Source organism: Nicotiana tabacum, chromosome 3 (assembly GCF_000715075.1).
Source record: "Nicotiana tabacum cultivar K326 chromosome 3, ASM71507v2, whole genome shotgun sequence".
NCBI classification, from domain to species: Eukaryota; Viridiplantae; Streptophyta; class Magnoliopsida; order Solanales; family Solanaceae; genus Nicotiana; species Nicotiana tabacum.
In genome coordinates, this window is record NC_134082.1 from 32998983 (window position 1) to 33016136 (window position 17154).

The following is a 17154-nucleotide window of genomic DNA, read 5'->3' on the forward strand; positions in this document are numbered from 1 at the left end:
TTCCCTTCCTCCATGAGAATTTTATGCATGCAAAAAGCTGGACTAATACCTCTTATGTCAGACATTGTCCACCCAATTGCTCTTTTATGCTCACGTAGTACTCTTAACAATTTCTCCTCCTGCAATTCAGACAAGTCAGCAGAAATAATAACAGGTAACGTTTCAGAACTACCCAAATAAGCATAATGAAGGTGACAAAGTAAATGCTTTAATTCCAATTTGGGAGCTTCTTCAACTGAGGGCTTCAGAGGAGGACCATCTGGCTTATTTAAAGGTTCAAAGGGATTAAAACCTTTCAAACAACACAATTGCTTTTTCTAAAGAATCCTGCAAATATACACTTGAGGTAATAAGTTGTTCATCAATGTCCATGACAGATATCATAGACAATTCTTCATACTGCCGAGGAAGTTGAATTGCTTTATATACATTAAAAACAGCTTCCTCGTTGTCAACTCTTATGATCATTTTTCCTTCTCTTACTTTAATTATAGCATCACCTGTAGCCAAGAGAGGTCTTCCCAATATAATAGGAACTTTTTCATCGGCCTGAAAATCCAAGATAATGAAATCAGCCGGGAAAATAAATTTCCCAATTTTCAGTAGCACATATTCTATCACCCCTTCTGGGTAAGCTATGGACCTATCTGCTAGTTGCAACATCACCGTGGTGGGTTTTGGAGCTCCCAAACCCAATTGTTTGTACAAAGACAATGGCATCAAATTTATGCTTGCTCCCAAATCACAAAGTGCATGGTCTACATCAACATTGCCTATTCTCACAGGGATAGTAAAGCTGCCAGGGTCCTTAAGCTTTTGAGGAAGCTTATTTTGGACCCTTGAAGTGCACTCTTCAATAAGTGCAACTGTTTCAAATTCAGTCAGTCTCCTCTTGTTAGCCACAATGTCTTTTATGTATTTGGCATATTTTGGAATATCACGAATTGCATCTACCAACGGAATATTCAATTGAATCTGACTCAACATAGAGAGAAATTTGTTGAACATGCGATCATCATTCTTTTTCTGCAATCTTTGTGGAAAAGGTGGTGGTGGCCTTGGAACATTCACAGGTGCTGAAATTGTATCATCTTTCCTTACTTCCTGTGTTGCTTTGGGAATCAATTCACCCTCAGGTACAGGCTTGTCTTTTCTCTTCTTTGGAACTTCTTCTAATTCCCTTCCAGTTCTAAGTGTAATTACACTAACTTGCGGATTTTTCTCTGTATCACTTAGAAGAGCATCTGCAGGCCTAGTATTTTGATTTGCAGCTAGTTGTCCCAATTGTCTTTCAAGATTTCTAAAATCAGTTCTGAGTTGTTGGTTGTCTTGCAACAATTTCTTCAACAAATCATTTGTATTTTCTTCTACCTGCTGGGGTGGCCTTTGTGGTTGATTAAAATTTCCTTGGGGTCTATATTGATTCTGATTTAATTGATTTCCACCCCAAGAGAAATTAGGATGATTCCTCCAATTTGCATTGTAGGTGTTCCCATATTGTGCCTGTTGGTTCATCGGCCCTCTGCTTTGTTGCCCCACATAATAAATAGATTCAGGATTCGTTGGGCACATGTCACTTGTGTGATTATCGCCACACATTTCACAACAAATCTACATTTGTTGAACCTGCTGCATTGGTTATGATGGTCCCATTGTCATTCTGGTCATTTGATTTGCCAATTTTGCTAAATCTGCTCTCATGGCGGAAATGTCATCCAGTTCAAGTAACCCTGCTTTATGTTTGATTTGCCAAGTAACCCTCCTTCACCTTGCCAATTATGATCATTAGTAGTAAAGTTATTCAGCAGAAGTTGTATTTCACTGTATGGGTTTGCCATGCAACTACCTCCACAAGCTGAATCAAGATTCATTTTGGAAGTTTCATCTAATCCATCAACAAAAGTATGGCCCAATACTTCATCAGTTTGACAATGATGAGGACAATCCCGAAGTAGTTTCTTGTATCTTTCCCAAGCTTGGCGAAGAGTTTCACCATCCCGTTGTTGAAACCCAAGAATCTGACTCCGCAAAAACTTTGTCTTTTTGGTGCGGAAAAACTTGATTAGGAATTTCTTTGCTAAATCATCCCAATTGTGGATTGAATTAGCTGGCTCTTTTTGCAACCATTCTCTAGCATCCCCCAATAATGAAAAGGGAAATAAGGTCAGCCTGACATAATCCTTGGAAACATTTGGATAATTGTAAGTATCCGTTATTTCCAAAAAATTTTGAATGTGCCTTTGTGGGTCTTCATGAGATAGACCAACATATTGCCCAGTGGACTGTATCAGCTGCACCATGTACTGTTTAAGCTCAAAGTGACCGGTGATTTCAGGCTTCACAATGGCCTGAGTCATATTAGCAAGGTTTGGCCTTGCTGTTTCTATCACCGCACGTTCTTGATTACCTGCCATCACTATTGGCTGTGTTTGAACTTGAATGTCCAACTCTCTTTCTGTTCTGTTTCTAGCTTCCCACTCCTTCCTTGTTCTATGAATTGTTCGTTTAATTTCAAGATCAAAAGGGAAGAGGTTGTTAGTGCTTCTGCTCCTCCGCATTCAAGAGAAGAGCCTGCGCAACACAAACAAAGTAGATGGAAAATTTAAGTTTTTATTAACAGCTAATAAAATCTTAAAACAGTCAAGTAGCTAATTTCAATTCCCCGACAACGGCGCCAAAAACTTGTTGGTATCAAAACACTCACGCAAGTGTACGCGATCGACAAGTAATATAGTAGTAAGTAAAGTATCGTTCCCACGAGGAATTGTGATCAACTTATCGACTGATGTAAACTCAAACAATTATCAATTCAAGCTAAATTATCACAAAATATATAAAGAACCAATTTACAATTTACTTAGTAATTGCACAATAATTCAACACAAAATTACTACACCAATTTCACAATATGTTTATAACAAGTTGGATAAATATATTCCCGGGTCATGGACTTGCTGCTACTATTTTAGCTTAAAATGGATTTATTGAATTATCCGGGTTATTGATTATAGGGTTAATAATATTCATAAGAATCTTTCGAGTTCTTATGCATCTATTCAAGTTAAACTAATACCTATATGTCTATGGTATTAATATTAACAAAAATGCATTTACAACTTCCTATTTTTCAACCAAACAAGGCAATTAAGTATATGTCTATCTTAATTACGAATTCTTCACCCGATGCCCGAGATTCAAAACTTGTTCTATTTGATTCTATATGAAACCAAGAATTTCCTTTGTCAAGTTTAATTCAAGATTCGTAAATAATATTTCACTGTTAGCTACGCAGTAAAATAATTAGAAGCAGAATCAAATAAACAACCCATAATGATAAATTCAAGATCATCAATCTAAGCTTCAAATAACATAATTATCTAACATCCATGACCCAAGAATACTAGAGTTTTTAGCTACTCATAATCATACAAAAATCAACAATAAAAGTCTTAAACATAATATAAACAAACAAATAGAAGAAAGTTTAGAAGAACTCTTTGAATCCTTGCTTCAAGATTGTAATCCCCTTCTTTTCTTCACTTCAAGATTGAGTCTTCTCTTCACTTTCTCTCTCTAAAATTATTTCTTCCTCTCAAAACTGATCCCCCTAATAATGGAGCTCTTGCTTTATGTAAACTGAGTGGGATTCAGAAGGAATTCTAATTTTACCCCTAAATAAAGTCTCTCCGGATAGGACACGCGCGAACTATCGCGCGAAGTATGGAGTTCGCGCGATAGTTCGCGCGCTTCTCTTGGCTTCCAGGCAGAAACACTCGCGAACTATTGCGCGAAGTTTGGAACTTCGCGCAGTAGTTCCGCGCTTCAGTAGCTCGATTTTATCCATTTTTCCGTCTCGTCGTTGCGCATACTCGACTCCTAGGGGTTGTTCTTGCTCATAAATCATTCCAATCTCCTCTTGAAAGCATCATTTAGGCTCCTCATCCTGCAATGTATACAGATCACAATTAGAGCCTATTTTTCATCAATTAACCATAATATGTCATCGGAATATAATCAAGCGGAAGCATAAACATTAGCTAAATCACCTAGATTTCGCCTATTATCATGCATGTCCAGACCAAACCCCTGTTGGGGTTATGTGCTTACTGACAAATGTCTATGTATCCCCAAATCCCTTGACCCCCCGTGTGGCTACTGATTCTGTGTGTGATCCCCTCTTGAGGTGTTTAAGTTTTGTTTACTACTACCACTGCTTTCAATCATCTCTGTTACTGATTACTTTCAAAAAATGGAGTTGACAATCTAGTTTTTACACAAACTCTTTTTCAAACTATTTCAAACACTCTCACATATACTCTTAGAATACTAGGTTCTGCCCCTTTTGTATGAGCCTTGCCTTGGGACCCTAGAGCTCCCTCTTAACTTGGACACATGAAAGCTGGCCTTTCCACTCTGCAGTTACTCTCTTGGTTATGCAATCTGGGTGTGAGCATTGCCCGTGATCCCTTGAGGTCCTTAAGGAACTCTAACACACCCAGATATGAGAAGGCTTTGGAACAATATTGGAATTTGTGGTGGTTTATTACATAACTCAGAGAGGAAGTCAGAATCAGGCTTCCTATGGTTGTAACTTCTTATTTTACATTTTTATTATGTAAGTCAATCACAATGGTCTGTAATAACTTGTAAACAACTCTAGGGATGGATAGTGGAAAGGGAAGGGGTGACTATGCATGCTTTATCTATTAAAAGGGGTAGAAAATATGTTATTAGGTTTATCTTCCTACTTGCACAATAGAAACCATGCTTAGGACTCATTTCATGCATTAGAGATCATGTTCCCTAGGATTTATGCTTACTATTTTCAGCATGTCCATTTCATTATCATATCACTTATAAAATCATGCGTTAATTATGTTAATAACATGAGTTTCTGCGATCATGTTCCTACTGCCATGTACACTTAAAGATCCTGTTTTAGGCTAAACAACACTAACAAACATATCATTTCTGCATATTCTGGAAATCATGTTTAAACACTGTAATATTTGTGCATATAGAAATCCTGCTTAGGATTCTGCATCTTTGTACATTAGATACCATGTCTTTAGGATTTCATTTATATTTGCTTAAGCACGCTTAGGCTAACTATGAATGCATAAAAAGGAATAAAACAATTTTACTCAGTTTTTACAATCAACTGGCAATAATTCTATGTGATAAACACCTAGAACAACATGTTTTAGGTAATAAAAATAATCTCCAAACCGTCTTAATGATTCGGAACCACTAATACATTGTTTTACACCTAGGCAAGCCTTAGGTAATAACCTGAATAAAATTGGAACTGCCTTTATTTAATTATTAACAGTTACAACCAGCATGCCGGCCTGATTCAGACTTCTTATCTGAGTCATGTAATAAATTTGGTTCTGCTTCAACAACTTAAACACCCTGCTTTAGGATTTTTAAATTCAGTTCTTAATCCTGTATGAGTCATGCTATCTATGTGCATTTTTGTGGAGGTATAACTGACCCTTCTACTTGCTTATATGTTTCCCCTCTAGTATTTTGCCTTTAAACCTGAGGGTCTACCTAGAACCCCCCTCCTTATAGGAATAGTAGTCATAAATTCCTCTGGGACTGATAGGAAGGGATGGGTAATAGCATGCAATAAGAGTTGAGACCAATATTCGCTTAATTACCTTTGTGAGGTGGGAAAGGGTAGATATGGATATGATGACCGGTGCGCTAATACCACGTGCATCCCATCTTTTGAGGAGTGTCATACCATGTATTGCATTAATGTGATCCATATTACAAACAAACCTAGGACACCCATTTACATTCATAAGCATGTTTTAGATTGTAACTCTTTTCAAAATTTCGCATTTCAATAACTTTTTCCAAACTCTTGTGTATCTTAACTTAAATCCCCTATTATTTGAGCCCTACTTGTCTATTTGCTAATTGCACAAATTCACAAAAAACTGTCTAGCCGAAAACCACACTAGTGGATCCTGAGGGGTGCCTAACACCTTCCCCTTAGGATAATTTCAAGCCCTTACCCTATCTCTGCTTAGCAAACGTAGTTGTAGATGAACCTTATAGGTGCCCTAACGTACTCGTTAGGTGGCGACTCTTCAAAATTACAAACCCCCTTTCCCAAAAGAAAAAGAGTTGTCCCATACCAAAAATGTCAAGAACCCAATTTCTGCGAGGAAAAAATGGCCCGCGACACCAGTGCAAGAGGGAAGTTAGACAAAGGAAATAACCCAAGAGAGATTACACAGAATATGGATATGAAAATGAGCCGACGAGTAGTTAGTAGTTGATTTAGGAAAAGCCCAGTCATGACTGATACGCTCAAATTACACTTTAATAAATAGTGTAAGGCGGTCGGTGTCAAATATAATAACCCAACAAGGTTAGGGTTGAATCCCACAGGGAATAGGTGTGAAAAGGTTACTCTTATAGTGTGTTGCTCGACTAAAGTCGTATCTCTATTCGGTTAACGGTACCAAGAGAATGGTTTTATAGTAACAAGAGTATGAATTGAGTTTGTTTGGAAGTATCAACTAATTGGAATATTTATAGAGTAATTAATTGGATTAAAGAAACCAAGGTTGTGTCCCCTTTAATGGAGTGTAATGCTTATCGGTGTTAATATGATATATTTCTAATAGAAGGTTCTTTTGATATGCAAATGATGTCTAAGTGACTACCCAATATTTCCCAATAGTTGAGTAGTATTTCCTCTTTATAATTTTCCCAAATATAAAAGAGTTGCAATTTAGAACCATCAATATATAACCCACTTATTCCTAAGCGATTGATATTTACTTCTACCAAATTCTAACCCACTTTCCCAAACAAAGCAAGAATTTAATGGTACTTGTTAATGTTTACAACCACCAACAATAAATAAAGAATGAGAAGTAAATAAATATCAACCAACAATTATATATATATTCAATGTTAAACACCCATTAGCATAACACCCATTTAGGGTCCACAACCTTAGTATTTAAAGTTAGCTACTCATACTATAATACAAAAACCAAAGAGTATTTAATGTCATAAAAGCTTACAAAGTAGAGAATCTTCACCCAAAAGCTTCCAAAAGTGAGGAATATTAATGTCTTGGAATGTGGTTCAAAGACTAGACAAGATGAGCCCACAAAAACATCATAAAACTATTTATAGTGGACTCAAAATCGGGATAGAAAATGGACAAAAATGCCCTTTCAGGTCTGATATGCGATCGCATTCTTGTCGTAGAGAACGCATGCGGTTCGCATCTTGAACATCCTCATCGCAGACTGGAATCCTAGTTTACATTCTTCGCATTCCAATTATGCGGATCGCATTGCAGAAATGCGATCGTATTTTGCATCGCATCTTCGTCCTTCAGTGACCTTCATGGTTGGTTTGCGGTTCACTATGCGGTTCACATGTTGGTTCTGCAGTCGCATAATAGACCGCATTCTTGACTTGAGATTCAACCCAGTTCTCTGCTTTTGTCTGCGATTTGACGTGCATTTTGCGGCTCGCATGTTGGTTCTACGGTCGCATAATGGACCACATTCTTGACTTGAGATTTAACCTAGATCTCTGCTTTTGTCTGCGATTTGATGTGCATTCTGCGGCTCGCATGTCTGATCTGCGATCGCATAGTGTATCGCAGACCAGCATTTTTGCTACATTTTACTCTTTTCTTGTCTTATTGCTTCCATTTCCATGTTCTTGGGTTCTCAGTCCTTATGTACTGTAGAAACAACAAAACTACATAAGTAACGGAGATAATTACATTAAAACAAGCTAAAATCTAAGCAATTAGTATTGAAATGTGCCGAAATTCTCCGGCACATCAACACCCCCAACTTAAACTCTTGCTTGTCCTCAAGCAACTAAAACAAACTTAGCCTATTCTAGACTTTATTTACAAAACATGAAACGATAATGACTACGGGTGGTGTTCATTGCTAGTACTTCAAGCATGCATCTATAATTGTTTTACCCTTCCTGAACTGATAGTATATACAAGGAAAACTAATCAACTTGTGAACCTTGAGCCTCAGACATTGCGACAAAATGTTACCCTCAGCTGAGTGCAATTGCATTTGACTCAAAAGCTTAACTTTTGTTTAACTCCACAGTTCATGTACCCTCACTAGAAAGAAGGTCCCAAAATCACAATATTTACAAGGACAACAAAAAGGGACAGTTTACAAATACACTCACTCTCAGAAAGAACTTACATTTCATACCATAAGCTTGCCCTTATTTTAATTCACCGCTTATTCAAGAATGTTTGGTTGGAGGTCTCATAAGGACTTTTTAAGCTTGTAATGTAGGTTTCGGGAAGGGTTGGATAGACATTTGGGTACAAGTGACTTCACCCTCCTTGAACACTACTCATAATTTTCCATTTTTTTTTACTTTGCTTCTTTTCAAACCCTCATAGCCTCATTTGCGTCTAGTTTCCAATATAGAACCACCTTACATACCTCTTCTAATTTTATTCAAGGCTCCATACTTTATATACATACACATATTTTCTCTTTTTTTTATCTAAAACAAACACTTTTGAGGCATGTGGTCCTAACTCAACGTACAACCTTACCAATCTCCACTGCGACACCACCCCCAACTTAGGCTTTTAGCCTCGTTCTCAATGTTCAAGGAAGGACAGGTTCAAGAGAGGGGATTATTTTACAAAAAAAAAAAAGAGGTTTGTAATGAGTTGGCCAAAGAAAAGGCTTAAAGGCTCAAATTGGGTACTAGTGATATTATTTATGTATAGGTCGGCTTGAAAGGCTACAGAGGTCTAGAAAATAAGACAAAGAATGCCTAAGATCATCCCTCCAACCAAACATACTATCATTAGCATTGAAAAACCAACCGGGCAAGTTCTAGATGATAGAAGTAAACACGAGAGTTATATACACACAGTGAACTCACACACACATGGTACACGACTGTTTCATTCACATAATTTGATGCTTTCGAGTCAACACTTGGCAACTCAAGGCTTTCATCATAGACACATGTATAACTCTAGGCCGCCATAGAGTCACAGAGCGAGCCTCAAGTTCACAAAGTTGATCACAAAGACTAATTCCCTTAAGAAAGTTGTCAATCTATCCATCATCGGGAAAAGTCGACAAAAATAATATTTTTTATATGTGGAAGGGTATATGCTATGTACAGACACACATGCTTGATACTAGGCAATTACACCAAACCGGTCAAAATGATTCATTCTACGATCCTGGTTCTACTATTACACCCTTGGAAAAGTACCGGGAGAAGAAAAACCAAGAGGAATTGATTCCTAATCACTATCTACTTGTTTTTGTTGTTTTTCTTTTATATGGACAACGGTATCATATTTACACAACGCTATTATGAACACAAAACAAACACTAATACTAACATCATCACGAATTTCATAACACAACTCATGTACCGAAGTCATACTAATATATACAGAACACAAAATACACACAAGTACAAGAGTCTGATTGTAACATAAAGATATGCATATGTACAACAGTTTCCAATATCACAAAAATATCTACAATGCTACCCTTCACCCCCAACTAAAAGCATGCATTTTCCCCAATGCATAAAAACAGAGAGATAAGTTTAAGGGGGCTCCCTGAGGCACACTAAGTGCTATGGGAGTCAGTAGCTGGTTGAGTACTGGAAGGGTCACCCTCGGATGTGGAAGCTGGGACCGATGAGAGCTCGGTCTGAGGAGTGACCTCTCCTGATGGAGTAATGCTCTCAGGCTGGTCCACAGCAGGAGTTGAAGCTGGAGCTGGAGCTGGTGCTGGAGCCTGTGAGCTGCTACTCTCGCCCACTGATGGCGGGGTGACTGATGGAGCTATAGGGCTGGCCATGTCTACTAGAGACCGCTGGATCGCTGTCTACATATCTACTTGTTCCACTTCTACAATAGCAGCCTCCTCAATAATAGCATCCTCGACAGAGGCATCCACAATCTGCTTTCCTTTATCCTGAGGGCCATCATCGCTTGAATATCCAGAACTTTCCTCATCCTCGCTCCCATCTTCCTCCTCATCTTCTGATTTACCAGAACCTCCGGACTCCTCTCCAGAATGGATCACAATATGGGTTGGAGGGGCTTTAGGCTGGGAAGCTCCGACAGTAGGAGGGGCAGTATCAGTCATCAATGCAGTGAAGTCAAGACCTAAGTCCGGAGGTGTTGTGCCTGTCACCTGATCACCATTTGTGGGAAGGAGGGATGATAGATCGAACTCCAAGTTCTGCATCTTTTGGAGCTCGGTCTTCATAGAAGCAACCTCCTTCTTGAGTCCAGGCAACCCACTAACTTCACCCCGCTCTATCTTCTCCACCCTGAACTCAAGTTGTTGTAGACGATCCTCATATTTTGATTGTTGCTGTTGGAGGGCCATCACTGAGGATTGCATGGGCGTCAGGGCTTGTTTGATTAGATTTGGCAATGTATTCAAAAGCTGATCTACTTTGGCATCGGTATGCTGAGCCAGTAGACCAAGCTTCGAGATAGCAGGAATGGTGATGGCAGGCTGGACAGTGGTGGACTGAGAAGCAGGCTCGAAAGTGGAAGTGGGGGCCACTGTAACCTGAGGAGTCACTGGTGTCTGGGAGTCACTGGGCTCTAGATCAATCGGATCTTGGACCTGAACCTGTGATAGGGCAGCAACAAAAGTGATATGAGAGATATCCATGATATGTGTGATATCAATATCCCTCGTTTCCTTTTCAGTTTTATCAGTTGGCAGGATGGGAACTTTCACAGCTTTACATAGAGTTGTGATCAGGCAAGGGAAAGGAAGTGAAGTTGCATGCTGCATTGCTCGGATCCCTATTTCTTGGAAGATCAACGCTCCCATATCTATCTTGATACCAGTCATGATGCAAGCAATCAGAAAGGCCTTCTTGATGGCTATTTCAGTTTCATTTTGAGTTGGTACCAACCGAGAAGTGACAAAACTGAGCTAGTATCGACCCTCTCTCGTGAAATCTTCCTTATATATCTTGTGCTGAGGATCGACCCAAGCGGGAGTCCCTTTTGCTATCACTGAGGCAATCCATCCACATTCATTCTCCTTATTTTTGAATTTTTCAGTGTACTCAGTTGTGCCTGCTCTCTATCCTTTGACGTAGAACGCATTAAGGGCTTCAATGTTGCAGAAAACAGTCTTTCCCCGGACAAGCACTTGGTCAGTGAAAACTTTGTTGCGTTTGTGGTATTTCGTCCTGGAGGCCCCATAAGATGCATAGAATTCCCTCACAAGGGACTCATTGTACTCCGTGGGTGGCTCAGTGAAGTTCTCCCATCCTCGTGTTTTTATGTTTACCAGGATATGGGGGTATTTGTCTTTGAGCCCGTTCAAGCTCAATTGTTTCTCGCCCAGGATTTTGCGCTTTGTGAGCCTTTTTCTAAATACCTCCCTGGACCCATCAACCCCAAATCGGAGCTGGAAATCTTTACCTCGTTTCCTTCTCTCTTCAGCCTCTATATTGATTGAGGGCCTGAGCTCCTCCGCCTCAGACTGGGAGGGGCTCGGCATGTTGTCCTCTATCCGAGATCACTTACTGGTGCAAGACCGCTTTGATGAGCGTCTCTTTTGACCCGTATCTGCACAATGGTGAAGAGTGAGTGACATCATTAACAATACGGAGAAGATACAGACGAATCAAAAGCAAGAAAGAAAATGCGATCTGGTCTGCGATCGCAAAACCATAATGCGGACCGCAAACTTGTCGCAGATCTTGTAGTATCAACTGGTGTTCTCATTCTGTGGTGAGTTATGCGGTCGCATAACCACTATGCAAACCGCATAACCATCGCATAATTGACATGACTATATGGTTCAAAACTGAAATCTCGGTATCACTCTGTGGTGAATTTGCGGTCCGCATGTCAAATCTGCGATCGCAAAGACACCGCATTTCATCATCTTCTTCTGAAGATTTAGGGTTTAGTTGTGTGGCCTAAATGCGGACCGCATTTTCACAATGCAGGCCGCAGATGCCTTCTTCTACATAGGTCACCCAAGCTTTCAACAATGGCGGTCCTATTTTATTCTACCCCGTACCCCAAATTATTTTCAACCCAAAAGCATCTACACTACAGAGAAGCAACTACACAAGCATCTAAACACATTTTTGCACAGGATTTAAACGAAAAATCTCTGAACCTACAGTGGAAATCAAAGATAAAACGAGGGAGAAATGGGTACATACCAGCAGAGTTTGATGATTGGGAAATTGAGTGTGACAAATGGAGTCCTTTGGTTGCACACAATTTGAGCTTGATTTGGTTCGAAGTCCGTTCGTGTTCTTCCCCTTTTTTCGTTTTTTTTTTGTTTTGTTTTAAGTGAGTGAGAGACAAGAGGGTTATGCAAACTTACCTTGTCGATTCTGCGATGGATAGGACACCGCATAACACACAGTGCGACCGCATGTGAATTATGCGATGAGATTAAGGACCAAGCTGAAGGGAGGCAAATGCGGTGCAAAATGCGGTTGCATAAATTAAATGCGGACTGCATAATGCACCACCTCACCGCATTTTCAACCACAATTTTAACCCAAATCTCTGCTTAGGTTTGCGATCAGAGTGCGGTCCGCATAGCTAAAATGCGACCGCATTTGTGCAACAGAATTCACCTAGTGGTTTTTCTTCCACTTTTTATGCATTCGTACCAATTGTTGTGATATTTTGAACCCCCTGCACTCTGACACACACTTTAAATTGTTCAAATAAATCTATCTATCAAAAACTAAAAATTCATGGAACAAAAGAGTGTTACCACACATGGGTTGCCTCCCATGAAGCGCTTGATTTAACATCGCGGCACGACGAAGTTGATGTTCCTTTCGTTTCACGCAATGGTCGGGCATGGACCATCTTTGAGAGCCAGTTGCTCCACCAAATGTTTTTCTCCATCAGTGCCCAAGTAGTGCTTGATGCGTTGGCCATTTACCTTGAATGTCTGAGACCCATCTGATTCTAATTCCACAGCTCCATAAGGAGAGGCATTGACCACTTTGAATGGACCAGACCATTTTGATTTAATCTTGCCCGGAAACAATTTGAGCCTTGAGTTGTGTTAACCTCAAATTTGCAGCTTCAGCCCAATCTAAGTTCAGCCTTTTCAACGCCCACATAGCTTTGTGTTCCAATTCCACGGGTAGATGACATGATTTACCAAAGACTAGCCGATAAGGAGAAGTACCAATGGGGGTTTTGTAGGTCGTGTGGTATGCCCACAATGCATCATCTAGCTTCCTTGACCAGTCAGTCCTATTTGCTTTCACAGTTTTTGCTAGAATGCTCTTGATCTCCTGGTTGGAAACTGCAACTTGACCACTTGACTGCGGATGATAAGGTGTGTCCACCTTGTGCTTTACGCCATACTTCTCAAGCAACCCTGAGAATGCCTTGTTACAAAAATGAGATTCACCGTCACTAAGGATGGCTCTAGGAGTGCCAAACCGAGTGAATATGTTTTTTTTCAAGAAGGCGGTCACACTCCTTGCCTCATTGTTTGGTAAGGCAACTGCTTCAACCCATTTGGACACGTAGTCCACAGCTACCAAGATGTATTTCATCCCACAAGAACTTACAAAGGGGCCCATCAATTCGATTCCTCACACATCAAAGATCTCTATCTCCATCACAAAGTGCATCGGCATTTCATGCCTCTTGGAGATTGAACCTTGTCGTTGACATTGGTCGTAAGCCTTGACCATTTGATTGGTATCATGGTAGATGGAAAGCCAATAATACCCATATTCAAGAACTTTAGCCTCCGTCCGATTTCCTCCATGATGACCCCAACCGGTGAGTCATAGCATGCCTTGAGAATTGGCATAACCTCTTCTTCGGGAACACACCTTCTGATAATATTGTCAACACAAACAAGGAACAAGTATGGTTCCTCCCAATAGTATTGTCGGCAGTCTCTCAAAAACGTTTTTCTTTGATAAGATGCCAATCCGTCCGGGATAAGGTCACTAACCAAGTAGTTAGCAATATCGGTATACCAAGGAGAAAAAGTGCTAGATAATGCCAATATGTGCTCATCAGGGAATACATCGTTGATTTCAAGATCTCCCTGTGGTCTCCCTACTTCCTCAAGCCTTGACAAATGATCCACCACTTGATTTTGAGTTCCCTTGTGATCTTTGACTTCGAAGTCAAATTCTTGCAACAATAAGACCCATCGAATTAATCGAGGCTTTGCATCCTTCTTTGCCATGAGATATCGAAGAGCCACATGATCAGTGTATACCACCACCTTGGACCCCAACAAATAAGCCCGGAATTTTTCAAAAGCATACACCATAGCAAGAAGCTCTTTCTCAGTTACCGTGTAGTTCATTTGTGCCCCATTGAGAGTTTTACTTGCATAGTACACCGGGTGGAGAACTTTGTTGTGACGTTGGCCAAGCATTTGGCTACACCACTGGTGTCACACATGAGCTCGAAAGGAAGTGACCAATCGGGTGTGACAATAATGGGTGTCATGGTGAGCCTTTGCTTTAACTCCTCAAAAGCTTTAAGACAGTTCTCATCAAACACAAACTTGGCATCCTTTTCGAGGAGTTTGCACATGGGGTTAGCAATCTTGGAGAAGTCCTTGATGAAGCGCCTATAAAACCCGGCATGCCCTAGAAAACTTCTAACACCTTTCACGGAGGTCGGTGGAGGAAGCTTAGAAATAATCTCAATCTTTGCCCGGTCGACTTCAATACCATGCTTTGAAATTTTGTGCCCAAGCACAATGCCTTCGTCAACCATGAAGTGACACTTCTCCCAATTTAGCACAAGGTTGGTCTCTTCGCATCACTTAAGCACTTGTCTAAGATTGTTAAGACAGTGCCCAAACGAATCACCAACCACCGAGAAATCATCCATGAAGACTTCAAGAAAGTCCTCAACCATGTCGGAGAAGATGGACAACATACACCTTTGGAAAGTGGCCGGAGCATTGCACAAGCCAAATGGCATCCGGCTAAAAGCAAAAGTGCCATACGGGCAAGTGAACATAGTTTTCTCTTGATCTTCCAAAGCGATGTTGATTTGATTGTAGCCAAAGTAACCATCAAGGAAATAATAAAATGACCTCCCCGCTAGCCGATCAAGCATTTGATCAATAAAAGGCATAGGGAAGTGGTCCTTGCAAGTAGCACTGTTAAGTTTCCGATAGTCCATACAAACTCGCCATCCGATCACAATTCGCATTGGAATGAGCTCATTCTTCTCATTTTCGATCACGGTCATGCCACCCTTTTTTGGCACACATTGTACTAGGCTCACCCACAAACTGTCGGCAATGGGGTAAACTACCCCGGCATCCAACCACTTGATAATCTCCTTCTTTACTACCTCTTGCATTGACGGGTTCAACCGCCTTTGATGTTCCACACTTGGCTTTGTTTCGCTCTCCAATTGGATTTTATGTTCACAAATTCCCGCGGGGATTCCAAGAATATCCGCAATGGTCCATCCAATGGATTGCCTATGTTCTTTCAAGACTTCCAACAATTGGTTTACTTGCACATCATTTAGCAAAGACGAAATGATTACGGGTAAAGTATGATTAGAGCCAAGACATTTATACCTTAAGTGCGGCGGGAGAGGCTTGAGCTCTAGTTGTGGTGGCTAAATGATTGATGGCTTGGCGGGAGGTGTGGCCCTATTCTCCAAGTCATGAGAAAGCTTTGCCGGAGTGTAAGTATAGGATCCAAGACCCTCCAATGCATTTACCAACTCCATGTACCCATCCATGTCCTCACCATCAAAGTTTACCAAGATAGCCGCCAATGCCTCACCAAGGCATTGTTCTTCCAATTTCAATTCAACAACATCTTCAACCTTATCAACCACATCTATCACTGAAATGCTCTCATACTCATGGGGTAATTTCATACCCTTGCTCGCTTGAAATGTGACTTCTTCATCATTCACCCGGAACTTAATTTCATTTCACTCTGAATCCATGAGTGCTCTTCCTGTGGCTAGGAATGGTCTCCCTAAGATGATAGGGATATCTTTATCAACAGCACAGTCAAGAATTACAAAGTCGGCGGGCAAATGGAATTTTCCAACTTTCACAATCACATCATCAACAATTCCTACCGGTCGCTTAATAGATCGATCAACCATTTGTAACCTCATGCTTGTTGGCCTCGGCATCCCTAATCCCGCTTGCTTGTAGATGGCAAGTGGCATCAAGTTGATGCTAGCCCCATTGTCACAAAGGGCTTTTGCAAAGTCACGCTCCCCGATAGTGCATGGAATAGTAAATGCTCCCGGGTCCTCTTTCTTTTGGACAGGGCTTGTGGCAATAATAGAGCTAACCCGGTGAGTCAGTTTACCACCTTATTCTTTGTGGTCCTCTTTTTGGTGATCAAATCCTTCAAATATTTGGCAAACCCCGACATTTCTTGAAAAGCCTCAAAGAATGGAATGTTCACCGACAACTGCTTTAGAATATCATAGAATTTCTCAAGTTTTCTATCATCAACCCTTCTAATAAGTCTTTGAGGAAAAGGCAGAGGAGGTCTAGGAATAGGAGGTGGAGCTTTTGATGTCTCCTTCTCCTTTTCCTTCACCCCTTCTTGGTTCACTTCTTGCACCTTCTCTTTTTCTGGCACCCTTTCAACTTCAACAACTCCTTGCTCTTCTGCTTCAACTTCTTGTTCGGCTTCTTCCCCAATAACCTCTTGCTCAATGTCACCTTGTAAAACCTTCCCTCTTCTAGTAGTTATTGCTATGACGTGAGAAGTTGGGCCACTTCCACCACTCTTCGGGTTCGCAATGGTATCACTAGGAAGTTGCACTTTTTGCTTTGGGTTTTGCTCTCTTGAAAGGTCTCTCATTTGCATCTCTAACTTTTGGATAGATGCGGTGTGAGAGCCAACAACTTCGGTCATGTTTCTCATGGACGCATCAGACTTTTCTTGGTTTTGCAATACTCTTTCAAGCATGCTTTCTAACTTTGACTCACTTGACGACCCTTGATTTGCATAATGACCTTTTGGGGGAACATACGGGTTGGAGCTCCGGTTTGCAAAGTTGTTGTTGTTGCCAATTTCCTTGATGCGAGTTACCTTGATCATTTCTCCATTGTTGGTTGCCTTGCCCTTGCGGGTTTGGCCTCCACT

The 17154-nt window shown here is 40.6% G+C and overlaps 1 protein-coding gene across 1 annotated transcript; it reads right to left on the reverse strand.

The window, feature by feature from the left end:
- Window positions 1-14362: 14362 nt before the first annotated feature.
- Window positions 14363-14785, reverse strand: LOC142176011 (putative mitochondrial protein AtMg00860). The gene has a single exon (XM_075243046.1). The coding sequence runs from the start codon at window positions 14783-14785 to the stop codon at window positions 14363-14365; it is 423 nt and encodes a 140-aa protein (XP_075099147.1).
- Between the last annotated feature and the right edge of the window lie 2369 nt (window positions 14786-17154).